At 34.1% G+C, this 27,574-nt stretch overlaps 2 protein-coding genes across 3 annotated transcripts in view; both read left to right on the plus strand.

Annotated features, from left to right (window-relative positions):
* The first annotated feature begins 3,714 nt into the window (after positions 1-3,714).
* LOC139496006 (uncharacterized) lies at positions 3,715-12,148 on the plus strand. 2 transcript variants are annotated; one of them, XM_071284444.1, is made up of 3 exons: positions 3,715-3,755; positions 3,858-4,417; positions 10,876-12,147. In XM_071284444.1, the coding sequence occupies exons 1-3, from the start codon at positions 3,725-3,727 to the stop codon at positions 11,899-11,901; spliced, it is 1,617 nt and encodes a 538-aa protein (XP_071140545.1). In that variant the 5' UTR covers positions 3,715-3,724; the 3' UTR covers positions 11,902-12,147. The 2 variants fall into 2 exon arrangements, with proteins under 2 accessions (XP_071140545.1, XP_071140544.1); XM_071284443.1 differs by having other exon boundaries at positions 3,719-4,417; positions 10,876-12,148.
* Positions 12,149-14,979: 2,831 nt separating this feature from the next.
* The window catches only part of LOC139496002 (aromatic-L-amino-acid decarboxylase-like), a 46,114-nt gene continuing 33,519 nt past the window's right edge, over positions 14,980-27,574 (plus strand). Inside the window, exon 1 of the mRNA XM_071284437.1 lies at positions 14,980-15,164. Within this exon, the coding sequence (XP_071140538.1) occupies positions 15,137-15,164 (28 nt within the window). The 5' untranslated portion in view covers positions 14,980-15,136. The remainder of the gene's footprint in view (positions 15,165-27,574) is intronic.

A 27,574-nucleotide genomic window follows, 5' to 3' on the forward strand; every position in this document is an offset into this window, starting at 1 on the left:
AAAGGAACAGGTGAATGTAAAAATGCATGTTATATTATTATGAGATAACAATTTTATTGTGTATTTGGTTACATGTATCTTCAAATTATCTTTTCACTTTTATTTTCATATTGTATTGCTGATTAATTTTAGCAGATAACCAATTTTTAACAAATATAGAATCTTATGTAGTATGTCAGTCACATGGCAAATAAGTACTTTATAAGGGGAAACATACTATAATACGTAAATTTCTATATAACTTATTATTATGCCTTCTCATTTTATCAACTCTCACTCTCATAAATATAAAATAAATATATACATATATTTAATTAACCCTTCACTTGCAATTTCGGAAAACCTTTAAACAAATATGTAAACAAACCCTTAATGTCCCTCAACTTCTGTTTGAATCATTATATTTATTGCGATTTCAACTTTTAATTTTTTTATTACGCAAACTGACTTCCAAACTCAGTAAGTCTTTATTATACCATTTGTTTTCTATCTTATACAGAAAAAAGCAACACTAAACATGAATAAACGTCTGGAAAGCCAACATGCTTTTTTTCTCAAATTAACATATTCAGTATCGCCTTCTTTTAATTTTTTTAAATCTTTTAAAATTTTTATTTCCTTAAAAAAAGTTAGAGTGCTCTGCAGCATCATACATTTACCTCAGTTTTTCTGTTTGCGTTTATGGCGTGTTATTCTAAGGGAAAAGACCGTTTTTAATTTTATTTCATAATTGAAAAATATACTTGATGAATTTCGTTCGTCCGAATTTTCCAGATTTTCCTTTAAACATTTTAACAACAAGAGTCAAAATTTATAAATACACAGAAACGTTGAAAGCTATATGACCATTACTTTTTATAAGCCTACTAGCCGATTTGAATACATCCTACTAAAGCATAGTAATTTGTTGAAGGAAATTAGTTTTTCCCTTATTTGCTGAAAGCAGAATTATAGGTACCGATATCAAAATCCTCGTCGATTGCTTGTTTTGGTATCTATGAGTGTTTTTCTGGGTTTTTTTATTTTTTTATTTCAGGAGGCTGATGAATGATTAAATGATTGTTTGTTGCTTGCTTAATCTCCAGTGAATAACAATGCATGCATGTTTTCAGGACGAGTACAAAATAACAATTAATATAATATATAATAGGTTGTTGAGCAAGTTAGGTTGATCGATATGAATGGTTAATAAAGAAAGGTGAGTATGTGAGAGTTGGGCATACATTTTGACTATCAACATGATAGATACGCTGAGCACTTAGTGAGTTGTTGCAAGGATTCTGTAACGTCCAGAGGTCATTGCACTTACATGTACCAAACACGATCGAATCATCGGCCTTAACGCCCCATTCCAACCGGACGTGTCTTCGTATTAATGCATCCCGCACAGTCTTAGCACTCATATGAGTTATACAGCCAGACCTGAGAAGACCAGTGATGACCTTATTTCTATTCCAGTTTCTAGGGAAACAGGGTTTGGGGGGAGGGGGAGTCACGAAAAATTCGTGTAATATATATATTATAAGTCGTCCTTGTCTATTTTATTTAGGTTATCTCTGTAATTTGTCATTTCACTTTCGTTTCATATCGCATTGTTAATCAGTTATCTGTGCAGTTTGATACACATGTCTAACAAAATTAACCATGATTATAATGAATATTTATCTGAGGTCACATCGGTGACCGATCATAATAAATAAGGTAAAATGTAGGAAATGTATTAAAATTCAAAAGGAATGAATAATATTGTAATTATACTTGTATTTTTGCCTCCAAAAATTAAGTGTTTAAATATTAATGAGACCGTCTAGGAGATGCCTGCTGTGACAATGTCTCTTATTGTCTGTTTAATGAAAAAAAAATATATTTGAATGTTATCAAAATTGATATATTAATGATGAATTTACAGAAAAATCCATTCTAAAAGAGGGGCGAAAGATACCAGAGTGACATTCAAACTCATAAATAGAAAATAAACTGACGACGCCATGGCTAAAAATAAAAAGACAAACATGCAAACCATTGTACACAAAACACAACATAGAAAACTAAAGACTAGGCAACAAGAACCCCACCAAAACTGGGGGTGATATCATGTGATCCGAAAGGGTAAGCAGATCCTGCTTCACATGTGGCACCCGTCGTGTTGCTCATGTTAGTAGAAACCCGGTAACAAGTCTAATTCGGTAGTTCACATTCGTGAAAAGGGAACGGGATTGTAGTAACGACATCAGGAACATATCCGCTATCATCTCTGAAACGGATATTCCATAACGGTCAATCAACTCGTGATAGCGTTCGTAAAATTTACGAAGGGATGATTTCAACTTGGAACTCTTGGTTTAAAAGCTTCATTGTGAGCAGCAACCCTCTATCAAGGAAATCATGATAGGAAATACAAGTCCGGGATTATCATATCAATTGGGAGATAGATATGGAATTTTGCTACATAGAAATGGAAAGTTCACAATTGGGAAGCTGAAATCATCTCGTTTGTCGTAAAGTTTTGTTTTCAACAGACCCTCATCGTCAATTTCTAGATGTAAGTCAAGATATGAGGCAGACTTAACTGTATCTGTTGTATCCTTTATCTTTAGTTCGATGGGATAGATGCGTTCAACATAGTCACAAAATTTGTGAATTATTTAGTAAGAGAACATCGTCTATATACCGGAAAGTAAAGTTAAAGGACACTGCTAACTTCTTTTTTTTTCCCCTAGGAAGTTACTTTATGAAGTCAGCCTCGTTAGAATACAGGAACAAGAGGGACACAGTTGGCTCCCATGGGAATGCCTAAAACACGTCCTCCAAACGTAACAAATATGTTGTCAATTCTAAGTCATAAGTGATTTGCTACTATTTCTGACTTATGATCACGAGGATGGGGGTAGGAAGGGTGTCTCATTTCATTTTTAAAAGGATAAACACAAAGTCATGTGCCGAATACAACATATTTCATAGAGCAAATTTTCACGATTAAAAATGAGATTCGGGGGAGTGTGTGTGTTGCAGACCCTTTGGTGGCCTTGGGCTGTTTTCTGCTCTTTGGTCGGGTCGTTGTCTCTTTGACACATTCCCCATTTTCATTCTCAATTTTAGTTCAGTGAAAATGGTCGCCACACTAAACTCCGAAACATATAAATGAACTAAAACTAAAAAAACATATGTATATACATATGTACAATATGTCAATCTTTTACTAAATCAACCATTATTCTATGATGAGTATTTTCCCTTAAGACTATAACGTTGTATATATTTTATATGTTGAACAATTACTTTTGCACGCTTTTGGGTGATGCCAAATTAAACTCAAACCCGACACCTGAATTTCATGTGATGGCGTTCATCAGTTTGTATGCCATGTCTAAGACTGGTATATGTATACATGTACTAATTGGATCAATATCAAAAACTACCCAATATTCATATTGGTTTTCTTTAAAACCAACGAAATGGAGAGAACGTTGTCATAAGCGAGACAAGACTTAAAAATCTATTGAAATTCATAATTTTTAATAATATTTTCATAATAAAAAAGACACTACCTCTAGTCAGCGGTTTATGTTAACGATTTGATAAACAGTACTAACATCAACTTGTTTAGGATTGCAGGTAATATTTACAATTTACTACACAACGACAATGTCTCCTTTAAATTTCAATCAAAGCTTCAATTTATGCCTTTTTCCCTTTTGATTTGTTTAGATAAAACAAACCCATCATGCCTCGTGGTGGAAGTAGTGGTGGCAGTGGTCGCTCAAGCGGAGGGAGTGGTGGTCGTTCAGGTGGAGGTGGTGGGCGTTCAGGTGGAGGTGGTGGGCGCTCAGGAGGAAGTACACCTAGTAGTAGCGGAGGAACGTATGTAAACAATGCTTCAAACAGAAGTACTGGAAGGGTTGGCATGGCTTATGGCACTGCAGTGATGTCAAGTGGTACAAGTAGTAGTTCAAGGACGTATGTTGACAACGCATCCAACAGGAGTCTTGGAAGGGTTGGCATGGAACATGGTACTGCTGTTGTATCAAAAGGAGCAAGCAGCAGTTTATCGGGCACCGCGGTGAAAACTTACGTAGATAATGATTACAACAGACATCATGATCGTGTGGGGAAGGAACATGGCACTGCTGTCATTTCCAAGAATGCCTCCAGTTTTTCATCTAAAGTAGATCCTAAAGTGAAAGTTTATAAAGACAATTCGTTAAATCGTACGCTTGGTAGGGTTGGCAAGACTGTTGGTACGGCGGTTCATACGCAAAACGCACCTGGCTCTGTTACAACGAAGAAGTATGCTGATACTGCATTCAACAGAAAACAAGGTCGAGTAGGAAAGCCGCTTGGATCAATGCCAATTTCCAGGAAAAGTACAAATACTGCCGCCATTGCACGTATAAATGAATTGATTAGAAGAAACCCAGTAAGTGATTTTTTTAATTTTTCAAAGTTTTCAAAATTGATATCCCGAAATAATGTCTTTTTAATTTGAAATTCCTCTCATGCATGATTCTGTTGTGAACAGAAAGGACAAAACTACGTACAATATTTCGTAGATCGTAGATCCCACATGACCGTCTTTTAAAAGTATTTCCGGTTTGCCGATTTCCTGGCTTTCATTCTTACTTCTTGGTGTAAATTACGAATCGAATGGTGTGATGGATGATGCATTGAAAGTATGAATTAAGGATATGCTTATCTCGCGAAGAATTTGATATGTTCAGGCACATTTGGGTGTTTCCCCTATCCACGGATGTCATTCGGTACATCGAGAAAAATGACCGTGAAAGAATACCTAACGGTGGGCAAGTATTGCGATTGGATCGTGAAAGCTCTGGTATATGATCGCGAAGGAAATCGTATCGAAAAAACATATGCAAGGTCAATTACTAATCTAATTTAATGAATTATACGGACAAATTTACAAAAAAAAATTGTCTGTCAAAATGGCTTAAAATGCAATATTGTTACCTCCATTCTACTGAAACTGACAGAAAACAACGTTAAAACATACATTTAAAATCTGCCATACGTCTGAGTTTGCGCGTATGTTTTGTGAATTGATGCCATGAAAATTGGTGACGTTATCCAATCAAAATGACAGTTTCTAACGATGTTGCATTAGAATGACGTATAGCTATTGTGAACAGACTGATCAAACAATCAAGTAAAATAACGTTATCCTGGTACCTTTTAAGTTTATGTCAGCGCAACCACGGAACAAACAATAAATTAGCCAATACTGTCATACGATGTACGCACGAACGACACTCCATATAACTCAGATATTAACTGAAAGTAACAACCCTAGCACACACAAAAAACTAAAATGCGTACACATGCATATATTTCCATGGCGGATGCATTAAGCATTATAGCTACATATACCTTTACTTTTCGACAATTTACGCTCCTAAAGGACCTTTCATCTTGTAAATATCTTTTTTAGTTATTTTAATCACTTTAAGGAAAAGTGTTGAATTTAGATACAAAAAGGAGGGAAATGAAAGTATTAATGTTCGTTCTTATTAAAATAATTACACGCTTCAACTAGTTGCAAGTATATTGTAAAAGAAATATTGTTTTCTGATTAATAAGCCTGGTCCGTCGCGGGACGTTTGCGCTTTTTTTAAATAACATTTGCGCTTTAATTTAAAGTATATTTGCGCCTTTTCAATAGGACATTTACGGTTTTTCAACACAACATAAACATCATTTAATATAAAAAAAAAACACACACACAAAACATTTATACTATTATATACAGCTAAAAGCAACAACCTTTCCACATCATGCTTGTGTCAGATGAAAGCGAAAACGCTCCAAGAGGGTGGATGGAAGTAATTTCCTTTTAACGACCATGACTCTTTCTAAAGGACAACAGGTACAGCGGGTAGTTTAAAAATAATATTTCGGTCTTCACAAATTGAAAAATAACTTAGATAAACTATGACAGTACAGTTCCTCGGACTATTCCTGCAACAGAATGGACACAAGAGGATCATAGTTTCCAATTTTCAATTCGTTAATAAAAAAGCCAGTTGAAGAATTTCGGTCAAAATTTAAATGTTCCATCCATAAAAGTTTCGTTTCCTCTATCGTTTACCCAGAAACGTGTACTACATTTTCTATAATATGTCTGGTTAACCCGAATATTTTTTTTATTGTAATGTTTGTTCGGAAAAACTTTTAAAGAATATGTGAACATCTTTCCATGACTTTGTAATTTTTTTTAAAATACATGTACACTATTATTGGTAAAAAGCACAAATATCTTGTCGATTTTGTTTAGGTGTATCAAAGTTTAAAGTGCAAATGTCCATAGTGTTTGAAGCGCAAATGTGCTGTAGTGATGCAGGTAAAAAAGTGCAAACAACTTGCGTCCATCTGGACATGCCTCGTCTTTCAAGAACACGATAATAAGTTGACCGATCTTTCACGATCAATGTTGATGAAAATTCAACAAAATTCAATGTTATCAACAAACAAAAAAACGGTTTCAAGGAAAAGAAACCTTTTACTTTACTGTACTATCTGACACACCAAAGATACAGTTTCAAATATATCATTATATATGTAAAATTGACCATTATAGGTACAAAACGTGTTTTTCTTTTTAAAGAATCCCATAGACTTGTGTTGCGCCTTTTGTGTTTTCTCATAAAGTACTGCATATTTTCTTTATCTTATTGCACGGTATTATTGAGAAAGTTGAATAATTTTGACAGCCTTTTTTCGAATTTGTTCAGCGTGTAGTAATACAGCAGATTTTTCACCGATTTTGAAGGAGAATTACAATTAATTACTTTCACGATCCGATACCAGATCTTTGACGATTCGATCGCAATGCTTGACCACCGTAAGGTATTCTTTCACGATCATTTAATTTTTTCACGATATACCGAATGACAGCCGTACTATCTGTCCGGTTTGTTTTACACCTGGACTTATTCAATTAGAGGACATCGATCTCGGTACGCTACGTGTATACCACTGGCAATTAGGACATAAACCATTTTTTTTGGAGGGGGGGGATAAATATTATTTAAAGTTTCACCTTATTCTAACTTAATTTAAGTATTTCTGTTCTTATTAATACGATATTATAGTTTATAACAGTCAACTTGAGAATGGACACGGGGAATATGTCAAAGAGACATCAACCCGAGCAAAGAGCAGACAACTACCAAACGCAACCAATATTGGATCTTTAACACAGCGAGAAAATCCCGCACCCGGAGGCGGGCATCATCTGGCCCCTATACAAAAATGTGTACTTATTCTGCGAAAATAGTTTATATATGCTGCTCTCTATTCTTATTTGGTGCGGTGAGGGGTCAAATGATCCGTTTATTTGACAATAGTCCAGTAAGACCCCTTTTTGGCCCCAAAATATAGCAGTTTTACAAAATTGTTCAAATGTAATCTTTTAGTTATTTATTGGACAGTAAAATGCTCCTGCTACATAAATATGGGCTGTTTTTTTTGACAATACAATGCACATATATCGGGTACTAGCACCATCAAGTCATGCTAAATTACTGAAATCTTCACAATTCTAGCATTTTAGTTAATTTTAAGACGGTTTTCGTGAAAAACGAAAGTGGCCGCATTCGTGTTCATCCTTAATATTGAAATGTAAGTTGTATTTGATGATAATACATAACATATATAAAGATTGAGGATGAACACGGATGCGGCCACTTTCATTTTTGACAAAAACCATCTGAAAAGTGACATTTTTCGGCATATTTAGTAGAGTTTTCATATTTAAGCTTGAATAGGATCATTTTTTATGAATAAATCAGTTGAATAAAATTGAGAATGTAAATGGGGAATGTGCCAAAGAGACAACAACCCGACCATAGAAAAAAACAACAGCAGAAGGTCACCAACAGGTCTTCAATGTAGCGAGAAATTCCCGCACCCGGAGGCGTCCTTCAGCTGGCCCCTAAACAAATATATAGGTTAAAATCTTTCACATAAACTAATTGAATCAAATGAAATGGCCACTTAAGTGTTTAAAAAGTGGTCAAAATCTTTCGTCAGATGAACCTGAAATTTGAGGCAAAAATCGATCCTTACCGGACCTATTCCTTTGTTGTGCATGCACAGGTATATATAATTGCGGATTTTATCTAATGCACAGAGGTTTAGACTTATATATGTATATAAAATTTGTCTGAATAACAGCCCAACAATGGTAGATCTGTAAATTTGCAGTAGCAAATTTTTGTCTCTTCCCTGGCCGGGATTCAAACTCATGCTACTGAGATATCGTGGCACCAAATCGCCTTGCATTATGCCCGGCGCGCTAGACCACTCGACCACCTAAGCTCGATAAAAATCAAACTTTCGGTGGCCGGGTGTTACCTTTTCTCGTCACATGTACTTATATATATTGTGTTTTATTCTCCCTCCAGTTTATATAATCTGTTCATCCTATTTTGACTCTTTAAAATTCAAATGTCTATCATAAATTGAGGTAATTTAAATGGTCTTCCAAATACCTTTCAATCCCTAACATCACTAAAGAGACATTAATTGTCGAATTCCGGATATGGTGTAAAAAAAATTAGCAACTCATGTTGTGGTTTACCATCTTAGCCGCAACTTTATTGTTTCTACTTGGTATTAATTAATATAGAGATTCATTTTGTTACACCTTGTGATCAATTTATTTGGCAATCGTCAATGGCAGTCAGCAGGGTTTAAGAACATCAGTTGTTCAACCTGTTACTCAAATGCGTTTGTTTTTTTCACTCTGTTGGTCCTTTGGAAAATGTTGTTTGTGTTGTATTTAGAGACTCTACAACCAAGTTTGTTACATGCACATGTATAAAAATTGCGGTTTTTATCCAACGCAATCATAGGTTTGAACATTGTTTTCAATTTAGACTTTTTATATTTCTTTCGTTTGGGCTTGTACTATATTTTCCCTCCGGTTTATATAATCCGTTCATCCTATTTTGACTCTTTAAATTTCAAGAGTCTATCCTAAATTGAGGTAAATTAAATGTCCTTCCAAATACTTTTCGATCCCTAACATCACTGGAGAGACATTAATTGTCGAAATCCGGATATGGTGTAAAAAAAATTAGCACCTCATGTTGTGGTTTACCATCTTAGCCGCAAGTTTATTGTTTCTGTTTGGTATTAAATTAATATAGAGATCCATTTTGTTACACCTTGTGATCATTTTATTTGGCAATCGCCAATGGTAGTCAGCAGGGTTTAAAAGCATCAGTTGCTCAACCTTTTACTCAAATGCGTTTTGTTAAATTGTATTTTTTTCACTCTTTTGGTCTTTTGGAAAATGTTGTTTGTGCTGTATTTAGACCCCTCTACAAAGAAATTTGTTACATGCACATGTATAAAAAATGCAGTTTTTATCCAACGCAATCATAGGTTTGAACGCTGTTTTCAATTTAGACTTTGTATGTATACCGTTTCGATTCCTAACATCACTGAAGAGACATTAACTGTCGAAATCCGGATATGGTGTACTAATTTTTGCACCTTTTGTTTGCGGTATACCACCTTTTCCGCAAGTTTATTGTTTTCTGTTTGGTATTAAATTAATAGTTAAGATCCATTTTGTTACATCTGGTGAACTGTTTATTTGGCAATCGCCAATGGCAGTCAGCAGGGTTTTAGAACATCCGTTGTTCGACCTGCTAGTCAAAAGCGTTTTGTTAAAATATACTTTTTCACTTTTTTGGTCTTTTGGAAAATGTTGTTTGTGCTGTATTTAGACCCCTCTACCAAGAAATTTGTTATGCATGCACACGTATAAAAATTGCGGTTTTTATTTAACGCAGTCATAGATTTGTTGTCAAGATATCTCAGTTCGAATCCCGGCGAGAGAAGAACAAAAAATTACAGATCTAACATTGTTGTGTTGATGTTTAGACGAGTTGTATATACATAATGTACACAGCCATGTATCACCATCACTGCTGGTATTCCGATGGATAAATCTGTTGTAGATTTCATAAAAATGAAGCTTTCGGAGGCCGGGTTTTACCTTTCCACGTCAGTTTTAATCTAGCGGCGTACTACAGTACATGATTTATAAGGCATGGAGATGTTATTTTTACAGATCAGCTAAATTATCTATAGTAAAGGATCCTACAAATTAATGTAAGTTACAGTCACAGAAAATAATTATATTTATAACTACGTCTGAGCCAGTGACAACTCTACAACAGATTTTTCCATCGATCACCAGCATATATATAGATATACTTTATGTTTGTGGCATAACATCGTGGCCACAAGTTAATTGTTTTCTGTTTAGTATTAAATTTATATCAAGATCTATTTTGTTACATCTTGTGATCAATTTTATTTGGCAATCGCCAATGGTAGTCAGCAGGGTTAGAGAACATCAGTTGTTTGACCTATTAGTCAAATGCGTTTTGTTTAAATATACTTCTTCACTTTTTTGGTCTTTTGGAAAATGTTGTTTGTGCTGTATGTAGACCCTTCTTCAACGAAATTTGTTTTACATGCACACGTATAAAAATTGCGGTGTTTATCCAACGCAATCATAGGTTTGAACGTAGTTTTCAATTTAGACTCGTTTATAAAATACTCTAAATACCAGCAAAACAATGTTAAATCTGCAATTTTCGGAAGCAAATGTTTGTTCTTCCCTCGCCGGGATTCAAACTCAATTTATTGGGATATCGGGAACAACACCGCCTGCACTGTTTCCATCACCCTAGATCACTCGTCACCTAGACTGAACTAATAATTCATCTTTCGGTGGCCTAGTGTTACCTTTCCTCGTCAGTAGATAAGTTGAATTGGAATATTTTTCTCTCATTAAAATTGAACACCTCTGACTTGTAACAGTCATGTATGTTTTTGTTTAAGGATGACGAATGTGATTTCATTAGTGGATTAGATGAGGAAGATGAATATTATGTTACCGATACAGTCAAAAGTATACTACGAAGGGAAAAGGAAGTTTCCGAATGGCAAGAAGAAATGAAAACCAGTAGCCAACCATACACCTCCGAGGAAGTGTTGAAAAATTTCAAAGGAACCAAAATTGATTTTAAAGAAATTTGTTTGGGAAAAAAAATCGGTAATGGGGGTTTCGGTGATGTTTTCTTTGCTAAATGGAAGAGATCCGTCGTTGCGGTAAAGACACTTCGTGTCCAACAAGTATCGGCTCGCAAACAGAAAGAATTCACCGACGAGGTTATGCTTTTCTGTGATTTGGATCATCCGAATGTAGTAAAGTTTCTTGGTGCCTGTGTGGTTCCAAATGATCTTTGCATTGTTATGGAGTACATGCAGATGTGTCTATTCGAGGCTCTTCATATTAAAACTGACATTGAATTTACTGAGGACGAAAAGATAAAAATAATTAAGCAGACAAGCGCTGGTCTTCAATACCTGCATGCAAAACATATTGCCCATCGAGATATGAAAACACAAAACGTACTCATAGACCATAGTCCTGGGAAATCAATACTCACAAAACTCACAGATTTTGGTCTCAGCATGATAAAAAACGAGACTGAAACCTCAATGTCTGAAAGCAGACAGTACACAAAAAACGTGGGGACGCCTAAATATGCAGCACCAGAAAACCTTAGAGGCGAATCCCTCAACCTCGAATGTTTAAAGATGGCTGACATGTATTCCTTGTCTTTAATTGGTTTTGAGGTTGTATTTGAGGAGGAACCCTTTTACAATTTGAATCTTACACAATTGATAAAGCAAGTGGGCGAGCAAGGGGTCACACCGGACATTCCAGATGAGGTACCAGTTGATGAAAATATCATTAACCTGATCAAAAGCTGTTGGAACCGTGACGCCACAAGACGTCCATCTGCGGAACAATTTACGGAGAAGTTGTCGCTCATTAGATACATTTATAAAGAACTTTGAAACAATAGTTATTCAATGTGATGTATGAGATTCGGACCGAAATATTAATCGAGTATAAACCAAAGTTAACATAATACAAAAGCTAATTAGTAGATATCTACATTTATGCATGTTAAATATTTATTATCAAAGATCTATAGCTCAACAAAATTAATTCTTTCTAAAAACTGTGGTTTGAATTATAGTTAATTTACTTTTTAATTATTTTTGTAGAAACATTCGTGTTAAAGGAGTAAATATGACAATTAAGATTTTAGTCTTGCTTCGTTTACGGTCATCTTTTACAAGTTACGGTCATCTTTTTACCAATCACGGTCATCCTTGTTATATGTTACGGTCATCTTGAAAATATTTTGATTATGATTTACGGTCATCTTCACGATTTTTTCAAATCGAAATTCCCGTTTCATGCACATTTCTCGGAAGTAATTAGTGATTTCCGAGTGATTCTTTTATTAATTTCCATCGTTTCAATGTATGATTTGTAAAGAAAATGATCTAGAAAAACTTAAACAGACAATACAGAAACTGACCTAATTTTTCATCCGACATCTTGGGATGACCGTGAATGCAGTTACGGTCATCAGCTTTACCCCAGTGAGAGGGGCGTATCGACAACAAAAGATTCATCAGTGACGCTCGGAAGAAAAATGAATTAACTGGCAAATATAGCACAATGTTGAGATCATTGAGGACCAACAATTACGAGATTTAGCCAAATAAAGCAAAATATAATTATTATAAATATTGTTCTTTTTGTATGCTTTGTTGCATACAATATGGAATTCATAGACGATAATAAGATTGCAGTATTATTAATTTTTTCATGAACCAAGATTTTATATTTGTCTGTGGAATATAGTAAGTCATCTTGGTGTTCTCAGATCCTCTCAACGTAATGCGTATGAATATGTCATTCGGTTCCTCTGCATAATGTCTTCCGCACAAAGTAGTTTATTAAGCAGTGTTTCTTGAAGTGCCTTGCGCATGTGATTATGTCAAACTGAGGAAACTAGATATCATTGAGATGGGAGCCATCTCTGTGGGCCCCGCTGTCAATAACGTGGGGTAAATAAGTTGTATGGATAATCTGATATGAAGCATTATTTGAAGTTATTACATAGTCTCATGTGTGATTTTGATCTAAGATTTGAAGTTAAAACTGATAAATATTCTCATCTTACTTTCATAGTATAATAGTGATATGACTGCATGATGTGAACTCATTGATTACTACTCTAAGGTGACTTCTGGATATATGGATTGATGTTTGAACAATATGTTTAAAGGTGCTGCCCAATTGATATTTGTCACATATTTTTAGAATTATGCCTTCAATATATTATGACCCACCAAGTATAAAGTATGAAATATTAATGGTTCTCGAGAGGTAGAGCGGACACAATTTGTTAAGAACAACGAACAGATGGACAGACCGACAGACTGATCTTAGACCTAGGATGCATACATTATGACACATTCTCTTGTGTTGGTTAATATATGTGTTAAGTTGAAAATGTTTGTCAGGTATAAAGTATGAAATAATAACAGCTGTCCTCTCAAAATATAATGTGGATCAAATTTGTTAGCGATGGACAGACCAACAGACAGACAGACCTTTGACCTAGGAAGTGGTACATATATCATGACACACCCTCTGGTGTTGGTTAAAATAGATGTCAAGTATAATATTTGAAATCATAACGGTTTTCAAGATATAGAGCGGACACAATCTTCACCACAGGACACAGGGTTGTCAACTGAAACCAAAGTTTTTTTGACGTTGACCTTTGACCTAGGAAGTTGTACATACATCATGACACGCCCTCTGGTGGTGGTTAAAATGTATGACAAGTATATACTTTGAAATCATAACGATTATCTAGATATGGAGCGGACACGATCTTCACCACAGGACACAGGATTGTCAACTCGAAACCAAAGTTTTTGACCTTAACCTTTGACCTAGGAAGTTGTACATACAACATGACACACCCTCTGGTGTTGGTTAATAATCATGTTAAGTATTAAGTATGAAATCATAACGGTTCTCTAGATATGGAGCGGACACGAAAGTGTTACGGACGGACAGACGGACGGACAGACGGACGGACGGACAGACTGATCACTATAGGGCGACCCGCCGTCGGCGGGGCCCTAATTATCTTGGTATATATAATTGATGATCTCTGTGTTTAATATTGTTCCAGTGCTCGTATGGTCTTCCGAATTGAAAGTTTTATTTTGACATATATTCACTGACTCTCCTTTGTAGTTTTTTTTTCAGGTTTTCTAATTATTTTCGGAAAGAAATATTTTATTTTACACACACTATTTGTTGTTGTATTTTATTTCGAAAATGAAAGTAAGAAAACAGTTCTGACTGGACAACTTTAAACTTGAATTTTAAACATTTTAGTAATTGTTGTTATAAAGAAGATCTCTATTATAATGTATTTGGTGGCTTAATATGTAAAGCCTTAAATGGTAATAGTAAACACGAGCGTAGGAAGGAGATTTTTTCAAACATGTAATACCAAAAACACTATACTTTTAATTTAAGATCAAGTAAGAAGATGTGCACACTCAAACCCACCTGGAATTCGTTACTACTCAGTTTCGTGTACGTGTATCCTGAATCTTCAGGGGGTCCTAACCGTGGATAAAGGGGGGTTCCAGCAACTTTATGTCCCCATTCAAATGAATTGATCGTAAAAGTAAAAGACCCCCCCCCCCCACCCCATCCCCACCCCCGAATCCACCATTGATCTTCTTTTCTCGATGCCATGCATGAAACCTTTCAAACGTACCACTGTTTAGTTATAAAGTTATCGCAATTACGACTCAGTTTGAAAGACATCTTTAATTTGTCAATGAATTTACAAATCAAATAAGAAAATGCTAATAAATATATTAAGATATTCACGAGTAGGACATAAACCTTATGTTTTCATCTAAAACTTAAACTATTTTCCTTTTGTCGTTTTAGTAACAGATCAATATAGTTTATAACTATCGAATGAAAACGAGGTTGATCAGATTCTCCCACATAAAGGCAATGATGTGTAACTCATCATTGACACTTTATATAGAGTGTTTCTTCTTCGGACATATCATTCGGTAGTGACGGAATTTCTTGAAAACATAAAGAAATTAGGGACACATCAGACATAAAGAAATTAGGCACACATCAGATTTATCATAGCAAACTATCAAGTGAATTAATTTGGAGAAGATGGACTTCGAGGAATACAGAGAAAGAGGTTAGTCAAACTATATTTTAAAACTTTTTAGAGTTTAACTTTTTGTAATATGTATAATTGTGTATTTATTCATTTATTTATTTGCTACTTTTTATTAATATTTTCTTCATTTTTTGGATCCTATTCTTTACAAGGCATTTTCAGATAGGTTTCATATTTATCTATATAAATTAATGTTAGGGATAAAAACTTTTTTCCAATATAATATACAATAGTTTTTTTTTCTAAAATGAAAGGAGCAGGTTCAGTAAGACCCCTTTTTGGCCCCAAAATATAGCAGTTTTAGAAAATTGTGAAAATGTAATCGTTACGATATTTATTGGAAATTTGAGCATTTTAGTTAAATTTTAGACGGTTTCCGTCTTAAATGAAAGTGGCCGCATTCGTGTTCATTCATAATATTGAAATGTAAGTTGTATTTGATGATAATACATAATATATATATAAAGGTTTAGGATGAACACGGATGCGGCCACTTTCATTTTTGACAAAAACCATCTGAAAAGTGACGATTTTTGACATATTTGATAGATTCTTCATATTTAAGCTTGAATTGGAGCGTTTTTAATGACTTAATCAGTTAAAATCTTTCACATAAAATAATTGAATCATTTGAAATAGAAACTTAAATGTTTAAAAAGTGTCTAAAATCTTTCGTTAGATGAACTTGAAAATTGAGGTCGAAATCGGCCCTTACCGGACCTACTCCTTTGATACCGTTTACTTACGTATCGCATATTTCCCTACATTACCTTATGCCTCAATAGTTATCAGAGGTACCAGATTTGATGAAGAATTTTAATAGTTACTTATGCTTAAATATAGCATTTTGCATTTCAATCAAAACAGCCAAAATAAAAATGAATATTTCAAAATCTTTGTTTTTGTCATATTTTATTTACTTTTATGTATTTGGATTCAAAACCCTTTTCTCTGAATACTGCTATAAGAAAATCAGGATGGTAAATTAAAGAATCATTATTGCTTTCGAATGGTTCGGTTGCAATTAAACTTCTGTATGACAAAAATATTAAACATCCGTGTAAATTAGGACTACAACGGTTTTCCCGTTTGACGCTGACGCCGTTCCATCATTTTCTGTTCACTCCTGATTATTCATACTGTTTGATTAACAACTGGTAATTTTTCTATTTATGATTAAAATAACAGAGCTTAATGTATCAAATTTAATATTTTACAATCTTAAATTAATTTGTTTTGGTAATTTTACTTCATTTCTTTGTAGTTTATTTTAGTTTTCGTTTGGAAAAACGCAGCAACTTTTTTGAAATGTTATCTTATGTGTGATATGTTAATTCTACCACTGTTCATATTTGTAAATTCTAAAAATCAAATGTGTCTTCATAACCCAAAGATAAAAAAAAGATGTGGTATGATTGCCAATGAGACAACTATCCACAAAAGACCAAAATGACACAGACATTAACAACTATAGGTCACCGTACGGCCTTCAACTATGAGCAAAGCCCATACCGCAAATGTCTGATTTGTCAGTGTTTGTCATTCTGTTCTTTATTGTTTACCGGCTTGTACCATTTGTATTAGGATTTTGAATGTGTTGTCCTTTGGTATCACCGAAGACAAATAAATTGTTGAAATTCGCATCTGTTTTAGTAAAATTAGTACCGTTAATGCAATTATTTGATTGCATATTGTGTTATCGTTCTCCGGTGCAAGGCTTTTGGTATTTTTTTTTCTCTAGCCGTCTGCTTCTTCACACAGGGAACGCCTTGTTTTGTTTAATGGTGTTCAAATGCGCGAACTCACACGTTAAAATTCGGCCCAGAGTGTCGGCCAAGCACCAAATAAGAAAAAAAAAACAGGATTTATATACATATAAGTTAACATTAACATGTCCTCGTCCCGAATATGCATATAATTGGCTACTGGGCGTTAAGCAACTATATTCACCTAATCAACTTGATTTAATCAATTTTGAGAAAGAGTTGTAAATATTATTCTTTAACAATAAACATATTTATGAATTATAAGGAAATTAAAGATCAATCTTTATAAGTAAAGGTTTATTCTTCGTTTTTATTTTTCAATTTAAAATGATACTATGACATGAATATTTCTATGATACTAGTTTTTACGAACTAGTTTACATTTCTTAAAACGATAGGTATATTGGTTCACAGTTTGTGTTTAACTGAATGAACTTTGTGCATACATGTATATATATATGTTACCGTGACATGAACGTAAGAAAGTATAGATAATTTGTTACATGTATGTATATAATTGATTCTTTCAATTAGTAGTTCAAAGTTCAACTTGAACGACTATGTCAGCATGAAATGGAATGAATTCATCTATAAGGGGTCCTGATCTCGAAATCCCGGTACTAAAAACATGAAATCCTGAGATCCCGAATTTAAAGAAATTTAAATACCGACATCCCGAATTCCGGATCCCGAAACCCCGAGCTTAAAAACACCCGTTTCCGCCGTCCCCATGCGCGGAATAATATGAATCCTGAAGTAATATGACAATAAGAACATTTTGAAATATATTTGGTTTCGTGGGTAGCATTAGATATTAGTCACTGAAACTCAAAAGTGATAATAAAACTCTGGAAAATAGTACCACATTAAAACTAATCTATCCGTTTCTGGATTTCAACCAGACTCCAGCTGGCAGCCACTTTTATCAGCCAATCAAGATAGTAGCTACTTGTTTTTTTCCAGAGCAAATTTTGATGATATGTCTGAAAACCAAAAACTACATGAGACCCAAACGTTCCGAAAATCGATCAATCTTAGTTACTGTAAATGCAATTTATTAGTGGAAATCGACAATTTCACGGCTTGTACTGATATTAAAACGGAACGAATATGTAAGTGAAGCTTGAGGTCTGTTCGTTATTTGATATTTGATATTCGATAATTGATATTTGATATTCGATAATTGATATTTGATATCCAACCGGCTGCTAGCAGTCGGTTCAATTTTCAAATTTAGTTGAAAATAATCAAAAAGCATGAGGAAAAAGATACGCCGGAAATGGTTTTATGACCCTTTCAAGCTGTCGAATATAAACCGTCTTATAAGTTGCATATTTGTTTTTATGTAATAAAGATTTTTATCAATAAAACGACACGAAAGATTCAACAAAATTGAATACATAATATATAAAACAAAAACGTTCACTCCAGAAACATTCAAAAATATAAATAAAATATTTATGGAAAGCCAGCAAAAGAAAAACATCATCGACAGTGAAAACCTACCGGAGACTGCTTAAATGACGGTGTGACGGGTCACCCCTGGCGACTTTGAACCTCTGTGATGTCTAGACGGACCAAGAAAAATATTTAAGTGGGGAATAGCCTTTGAAATGAGCTAGGTCCAGTTCGGAACTTTGCCTTAGGGATATATGCCGAAAAGTACCGAATGTGTGGTTGGTATAGAAAATACGTAAATGGGTGACTTTAAACCTCTGTGGTGGCCAGACGAGCCCGGATCCCAGAAAAATGTTTAAGTGGCGAATAGCCTCGGTCAAAATCGTTGAAATAAGCTACATTGTAGGTCCGGTTCGGAACTTTGCCGTAGAGATATGCCTAGGAGTACCGAATGTGTGGTTAATATGGAAAATTCGTTATAAGGGCAATTTTGAACCTATGTGGTGGCTAGACAGGCCTGGATCCCAGAGAAAATATTTAACTGGGGAATAGCCTGGGTCAATACCTTTGAAACGAGCTAGGTCCGGTTCGGAACTTTGCCGTAGAGATATGCCGAAAAGTACCGAATGTGTGGTTGGTATGGAAAATACATAAATGAGCAACTTTGAACCTTTGTGGTGACTAGACCTTTATCTTTATATAACGTTGGAACAACTGATGATGATATGATGAACGTTTGAAAGGCATTTTTGACCGTGATACATTTCTTGTTATGAGGTGTCGAAAGTTGCCCTTAAAAGACTGTCCTTACCAACATAACATTAAGTACTCCTCGGCATATCACTACGACAAAGTTCCTAACAAGACCCAACCCATTATAAAGGTATTGACCCAGGCTATTACCTTCTTAAATATTTTTCTGGAATCCTGGTCCGTTTGTCCACCACAGAGGTTTACAGTTGCCCATATTAAGCGTATTTTGCATACTTAAAAAAATATTCGGTACTTCTCGGCATATCTCTACGTCAAAGTTCCGAACCATACCTAGCTCACTTCAATGATTTTGACCGAGGCTATTCGCTACTTATATATTTTTTTCTGAGATCTGGGCCCGTCTAGCCACCACAGAGGTTCAAAGTTGCCCTTATAGCGAATTTTCCATATTAACCACACATTCGGTACTCATCGGCGTATCTCTACGGCAAAGTTCCGGACCGAACCCAAAGTTCAACTAGAACGACTATGTCAGCATGAAATGGAATTAATTCATCTATAAGGGGGGTATTAGAGGTCTTGATCTCGAACATTAAATCCTTAGAACCCGAATTTAAAGAAATTTAAATACCGACATCCCGAAATTCGAAATAAGAATTCCGGATCCCGAAATCCCGAGCTTAAAAACACCCGTTTCCGACATCCCAAAAAAGGTCCCCCCTAAACCAGCTTGAGTCTAGTTATTTTGAAAGATATTTTCTAAGTGTCTCTTGTCATAGACAATAGGGTAAGCTTTAAACGAGCTACCAAGAACTACACGATATGATCGCATAGAAGACGGACAGTGGCCTCATAATATCCTTTATCATATGCAAATTTCACAAAACTTTCCATGTAACCAGAGCATTTCAATATATTTCTTTTCTACGCTCCAATCATTATAATGGCGAGGTTTCGATACGTTGTCATAAAACTATCCTGCTGACAATTTTATGTTTTATTTATGTTTGTACAACAGATTCTTTATATTGAATCACAATTAGTAAATTAAAAAAGTTCTTGCAATCTATTACGTGTCAAACAATTTATTTTAGCATGCATGCATTATATTGTTCTATGATACCGATAAACCTAGATTGGTATATTTTTTTTATTATTTATGTTCAAGTTCAGTTTGCTAAATCACTGGTAGAAGAAATTGCGTAATTTCGTTTGTTTGTTCGTGTTTTTACGAACGCGCGTCTGGCGTACTAAATTATAATCCTGGTACCTTTGATAACTATTTAGCATGGAAGTGTATTACTGTCCTTTATCGAAACAATTTAAACAAAAATAAAAGTAAAATCGTACTGGTTTTACACTAGTCAATTTGGGGCCCTTTATAGCTTGCTGTTCAGTGTGAGCCAAGGCTCCATGTAGAAGACCCTCCTTTGACCGACAGTGGTTTTTCTTTTACAAATCAAAGGAAAGCTGTCTCATTTGTACTCACACCACATCTTCTTGTATCTATTTAATCCAAAGAGATACATGTAACTCCATGAAAATGTACAAATAGAGCCTTATATATATACCTCGTCTGTTTCTTTGGTACGATAATTATCATATATACAAGTTAAGTTCGACGTTATCACACCTTTAAACCTTTACTATAAAGTTGTGCGATATTTTTCCTACACTTGAGATGTTGTGTTTAGAATAGATAGACCTAAGGGTAGGGATGTTGTACTACATATATATGTTCACTCTCTTATATTAATGTCACGGCGACTTCCTTCATTATCTACAAATCTTTCATAGTCTTACAACAATCTTTTTGTCGATCAAATACATTGATTTGAATTTTACGACAATCATCCCTTCTTGTTTCTGCATGTAAACTAATTGTCACACAGAGCGAATAGAGCGGGGATGTTTACATTTCACTTTTCATAAGGACTCGTATTGTTTATAGTAAAATAATGTCTGTTGTAAATACGATTAGCATTATTGGACAGCGAGCACTGGAGTACGGTTCAATCCTTACAAAACTATTGTCTAACAAAGTCATTCCAAAGCCTGATTCGTTGTGTTGTATTGTTGTACGATCTTATAGTATTGTATAGGAGAAATACAATTATGTTCTTAACATTCTTATCGAAGGCGATCGTCTCAACATATTCGCCATGACTCGAGTAGGTACTCAGATTTGTTTCTTTGTCTACCGTTTTTGTTTTGTTTTTAACATTGCTGATACAATTATATAAATCCAATCTATTCTGTTGTTTTGTTATTTAATATTGTTCTGATAATTAATAATAATAAACAAAAGATCATACCAAAAGGGCTTTCAAAAACTATAATGCGAAGATGAACAACCACTAGCCATGACAAAAATATAGTACAAAAAGAATTTTGAAGACAATTTTCTATCGAAACTTTATTTCATGTTGCCTAACTAACCAACTTATCATTTTCAATTTTTACACATGTCTTCCCCAAAGCAGTGTTCAGAATAAATCTTAGCAAATGCAAGTAATGTGACAAATTTGATGTGCTCCTGCTAAGAATCAATCATATTAATATACCGTATAGCGGGTTATTTTCGCGGGTGTAAAATTTCTCGATTTACCTTAAATAAAGTATACGAAATATTTTGGCGGTTATTATTTTGGCAGATTCAAAACTGTCATCAATACCTTTCAGCGCATATACACTAAAAATTGGCGGAATTTATTTTGGCGATTATGTTCTATCCACGAAAATTTACACCCCACGAAAATAACCCGCTATATAGTATGTTCTCTAACTTTTGTAAAATTAATCTTCAGAAGAATAATGAGAAGCGATACGATTGCCAATGCGACATTGTTGGTCACCGTATGGCCTTTAACAATGACAAAACCCATAACCATACACAGCTGTTTCGATCCTGAGTTGTCGCGGCCAGGTAAAAAAGAATTATACGTGTACATGTATATACTATTGTTTCCAGGTAAAACCACGGGTGTCATTCGGTTTAACGAGAGAAATGATCGTGAAAGAATATCTATCGGCGGTCAAGTATTGAGAGACGATCGTGAAAGCTCTGGTAACGGATCGTGAAAGACATTTAATCGAGAAGACATATGAAAGATCAATAAATATTCTAATTTAATTAATTACACAGACAAATTTACGACAAAATAAAACTGTCTGTCAAAATGGTTCAACATTATAATCAGTATGTGAGAATATCCAGTTGTAAAAGTACATAAATGTAGTTATTACAAAACAACAAAAGGCAGATTGCTTCTCGACATTTCAATGACATAAAAAATGTAAACAAACATGATTTTTTCACAAATTCGACTAGAAAAACTACTTTTATCCGAATATGGGCATTCTATTTGTATTAATCAAATGGTTTTTATAGTTATTTTGTATAAACATAATCTGAAACTTGGTAAATAAAGAACTAGTTACACAAAAACTGATTTTTCGGATCGTGAAAGATCACGTACCGCATTTTTGAAGATCGTGAAAAGGATCGTGAAAGATCTGATGCTACGAAGACGTTCAAATTATTCTTCAATTATATCATAATTAATATTTGTTATTGGTATTGAGAAAAGCTAGATAGGTCAACATCATCAATAGGTATTTCAAAATATTTTCAGAAAATGAAATGTAAAATCATGAGTTTGATGGTTGTAGGATGAAGCTTTGTATTGTCATGTAAAGTACTCACTTATCACGAGTTATAGGATACCCACATTTTGTATATTGGATCCTATAAACTATATGTCCGTCAGACAGGATTCACCTGACCCCGAATTTGCCTCATTTCATGGATGAAGATTTATTTTTGTGGTCAAGTCCGTATTGCTGATTCGTTAAGCTTTAGGATGACAGTTACATACATGTATAACTGTCTGTAACTGTTGTTCGATTTCTGTAAGGTTTCAAATAACATCGAACTCATTATCATGCATCATTCGGCAATGTTCGTTTTATGCTGTTTAGCCTTTTGGATATATACCTGTATGCTTTAGCGCCAAGGTATTTCGTGTATGGTGTACATGTCTGTCTGTATGTTTCATATATGACCATGATGACGTTAATTTTATTTGATATATTGAATGATAGTAAGATGTCTATGTCTGGCTGTCGGTCAGGGTTCATATACTTTTGACCTTATGTTCCGAATTAACTGACCAAGCATTAACTTTTACATTTGTCAGTTTCTAAGGCACTGTAAGGATCGAAACACATTTATTTGGTGTACGGGATATTTGTAGAGATCTGTATGGCATGGTTCATCTGACCTTGAACTCTTGACACTTCTAGTAAAACCCTTGATATTATAGACGTTCAACAAATATACTATCATAAGTAAAGTAGACAAGATATTACAGCATTTGCGCTCTGGTATTCTATAGTCTGTGGTATATAGTTAAATCAATCCACATCTGCGTTGTATATACAGAACTTAAGAAAGTACTATTGCACAAAATGTTGGTTATTGTTCAATCTCAAATTTCTCATGAAAGATGCTGTTTTGCTGTAATTTTTTGTTTGATTGATATCATTTTGGTTTAAAGGTTGCATATCCATATTATTGGCTAAATATTGTTGGTTTGCCTGAATTGCACTTGACCGATTCTCAGAGCTGAATCTTTCACACGTTTTTAGTTGTTTTTTTAACTTTCGAAGTAAAGTGTTGAATAGAAAAAAATAATAGATTTAATGTTCATCCTTATCAAAATAGTTACATGTTTGAACCAGTTGCAGGTTTATCAAATGGTAAAAGAAATACTGATTTCTGATAACCAGAATTAAGTCTAGTCACGCATTATCTTTCACGATCAAAATAATGCGTTGCCTGATCTTTCACGATCAAGTTTGATGGAAATTCAACAAATTCAAGGTTTTCATATACAAATTAATGCTTTTAAGGAAAGAACATACTTTAATTTTACTGTACTATCAGATACTCCAAAGATTAAATTTCAATTATATCATGATAAACTGAAATATGACCATTATAGGTACAAAAAGCGTGTTATTTGTAAATTTCAAAAACATGCATTGCGCCTTTTGTGTTTTTTCATAAAGTACTGCATATTTTCTCTATCTTATTTCACAGTTATGTTGAGGAAGTTAAATCATTTTGTCAGGCATATTTTTTTGTTCGGATTTGTTCCACGTTTTGAAAATTAAGCGATTTTTTTCAAAGATTCTGAACTAGAATTTTTCATTAAATGTCTTTCACGATCCGTTACCAGAGCTTTCACGATCGTCTCTCAATACTTGACCGCCGTTAGATATTCTTTCACGATCATTTCTCTCGTTAAACGGAATGACATCCGTGAAAACGATTTATGAAAAAAAAAACAATTGCTAGACCTTATGTTGAAATACTTTTTCCTTGTAAATAAGTAATAAAACACAAAAAGGGAAATGAACAATAATTATCGGTAATTTGAATTCACACTGTCCTACATTCCGATCGATAAAAAATTCGGAATATTGTATTTTCCGTTATTGTTTTGTTAATTTTTATGATTTGTATTTCCGGGTGTATTGTAATTATTGAAATATGATAAACTGATAGAATAATTCCATTATAGTTAGAGAACGTGATCGGTGCGCATAAATCATATCCTACTTCACGTGGACTTATTGTAACAGTACCAGTAGGATAAATGGAAAAATGTATGTGATGTAACTGTGTATACATGATTATACATGTCCAGAGACATCTCTGGATATGTCCTGCTATTTAGAACACAAAATATGCATTTTAATGTGGTCTGTCTGGTTATATAACATTATAGACATTTTCTATGTCATTTAACAATACAGCACAATGATATTAGTTACACTGAGAGATCCCTATGCAACATAACATGCAGAATCATGTACATTACATGTCCATTACATGATATCCACCCAAGCCATTAGTTAATGAAATACACTTTAGCTTATTCATACTGTACCATCGACGACAACCCTGACGAGTAAAACACATTGCTGACACAAATAGCCAGTACATAGCTTGGATATCAGCTAGCAAACAGTTTCAACAGTTTCATTCGGATATTCTTACTTATCATGTCATTGACTGTGGTTAAAAACTCTCATAAAATAATGAGATATGGTATGATTGTCAATGAGTTAACAAAGGGACACGGCCCAAATAACATAGATTAAGCAAATATATGCCTAGGAACGGCGCCGTCCTGACAACAACGAGCAAAACTGTACATCAACCATAAATGTCCTCGTTAAATTTCCTTTTGTGTTTTGTTTTTGTTCATCAAATAGTCTTTTTACAAACGAACATGTAGGGGCGGATATAGCTATTTATAAAAGTGGGCTCCAACCATATGTTCCCATTCAAAAGCATTGATCGTCAATTTAAAGAAAGAGGGTCCAACCCCTGGAACCCTTTCCCCCTTGGATCCGCCATAGATACAATGTATGTTACTCCTGATTTTGAAAATACTATTCGTTACTTGTGCAACATGGCACTGTTTAATAAATACATCCCGTTACCACACATTACCGAAAGCTTTCCAGCTCTCTTTTATGAATACAAAAATCAGGTTTTGAGAGTTCAAAAATATAGTGATTCCAATAAAACATAACTGGATCTTATGTGAATTCATGGATTAGTTATACTAAATTTTACCATAATCAATGTGTACCTTCAGAGACAATACCTGCCCGAAGGGTCGATCATTTGTTCCAGGTAACCCATTAATTTCCAAATCGGGACATATGTCTTCGCCTTTAGCAAACATTACCCTCTTCGGGGACTGAAGTAATTTACGAGAGCAGTGTCTGGATGTCATCTAACTCACCTAAATATCATTGATCCTAAACTTTTTTTCTCTCTTTCTTGTCAATCTGGCCAAGAAATAAAAGACATTATTTAAGTCCTTTGTGAGTAAATTGTTAATTTATCTTCCTAATTAAATTGTTATTGAACGGTTGTTTTCCCCTAATCTATCAAAATGTCTACTATAAACTGGAACATACTATATTGACAGTATATATAATTCCCAGCTATTAAATTTTCACCATTATTACAAAGTAAGAAACAATTAAAAGCCATTACACAGCGGAAATCAAACGTGTTCTCATAAACTATAGAATTTTTAATGATTGGCGATGTAACTTGCTGAACGTCCAATGGTTGTTTAGTTTAAACATATTTTTAAAATATTGCAAACAGTATTAGACACTAGTGAGCCGAACAAAAAGAAATTATAAGAATCTACAATGGGAAACCAACAGCGACTGTATATCTAATTTAAAGATATCAAAATTACGGAAGTGATATTCAGAATTTATGAAAATATGCCTTGAAAACATTTCTGTAATTAATTTAAGAGATATGAACCCCAATACATCAAAGAACGTCTTTATTTTTTACTAAATCCTGCTCGTGCACACAAGGCCAAAAATGTTGACATCCGTATGTTGCTTTTGCAAGACGATATATTGCTTTTGAAAAAAAATGTATTCTTATCTATTCTATTAGACGAAATTATGTCTAAACATGATTTGCTGAATATTGGAAGAAAACCATCTATATATAATATGTTTGTATCAGTTTTAACGTCGATATATTTGACATATTTACCAGTAGAGGTACCAAATCTATTTGTTTTTATTTTGGTTGCTGTCTTGAAACGTATGCCAAATAATTCTCTTTATAAGCATACATAATAATGCGTTAAAAAAAGTGCACTTGCTCAGCGTCATTTAAGTTTAATGTACATGTATATCATTGGTCATATAAATATGACATTAAGACAACTAGCAAACTGTTACATTGTTTGTGTTATTACAGTTCTACAATTAACCTCAGGTATGCACTAGACGTTCTGTCAATAGTAATAAAATATTGGCAATGGGAAGGAAATAGTGTCCATATATACAAAAAAGAGTATATGGACACTATTTTCTTCCCATTGCCAACATTTTATTACTATTGACAGAACGTCTAGTGCCTTTGCTACAACAAAGCAAAATGTCCGTATAAAAATGTTGATATCCTGTTAAAACACTGTCCCAGGATAGGAAAAAAAAGTGGTATGAGCTCCCACAAACATTCGTTTTGTGACTTTCTATGAATGTCAATCCACCATTTTCTACATTTGAAAATGCCTGTACCAAGTCAGGAATATGACCGTTCTTGTCCATTCGGTTTTGATGCGTTTTGTTATTTGATTTTGCCATGTGATTATGGACTTTCCGAATTGATTTTCCTCTGAGTTCAGTATTTTTGTGATTTTACTTTTTTCTAAGTCAGGATCGTTATTTGATGATTGTCGTTGCTTGCTTTCTATAATATTTGGTTTTTTGTTTTGTTTATTGTTTTAGCATCAATCGTACGATCGTAAGAAGCTACAATGGGAAACCAACAGCGACTGTATATCTAATTTAAAAAGATCAAAATTACGGAAGTAATATTCAGAATTTATGAAAACATGCCTTGAAAACATTTGTCTAATTTATTTATTTTTTTAATACATCAAAGAATTTATCCAAAGTTATTAATGTCTCTTTTTTTTACTACAT

The sequence above is a fragment of the Mytilus edulis genome, chromosome 11 (genome assembly GCF_963676685.1).
Source record: "Mytilus edulis chromosome 11, xbMytEdul2.2, whole genome shotgun sequence".
Lineage (NCBI taxonomy): Eukaryota > Metazoa > Mollusca > Bivalvia > Mytilida > Mytilidae > Mytilus > Mytilus edulis.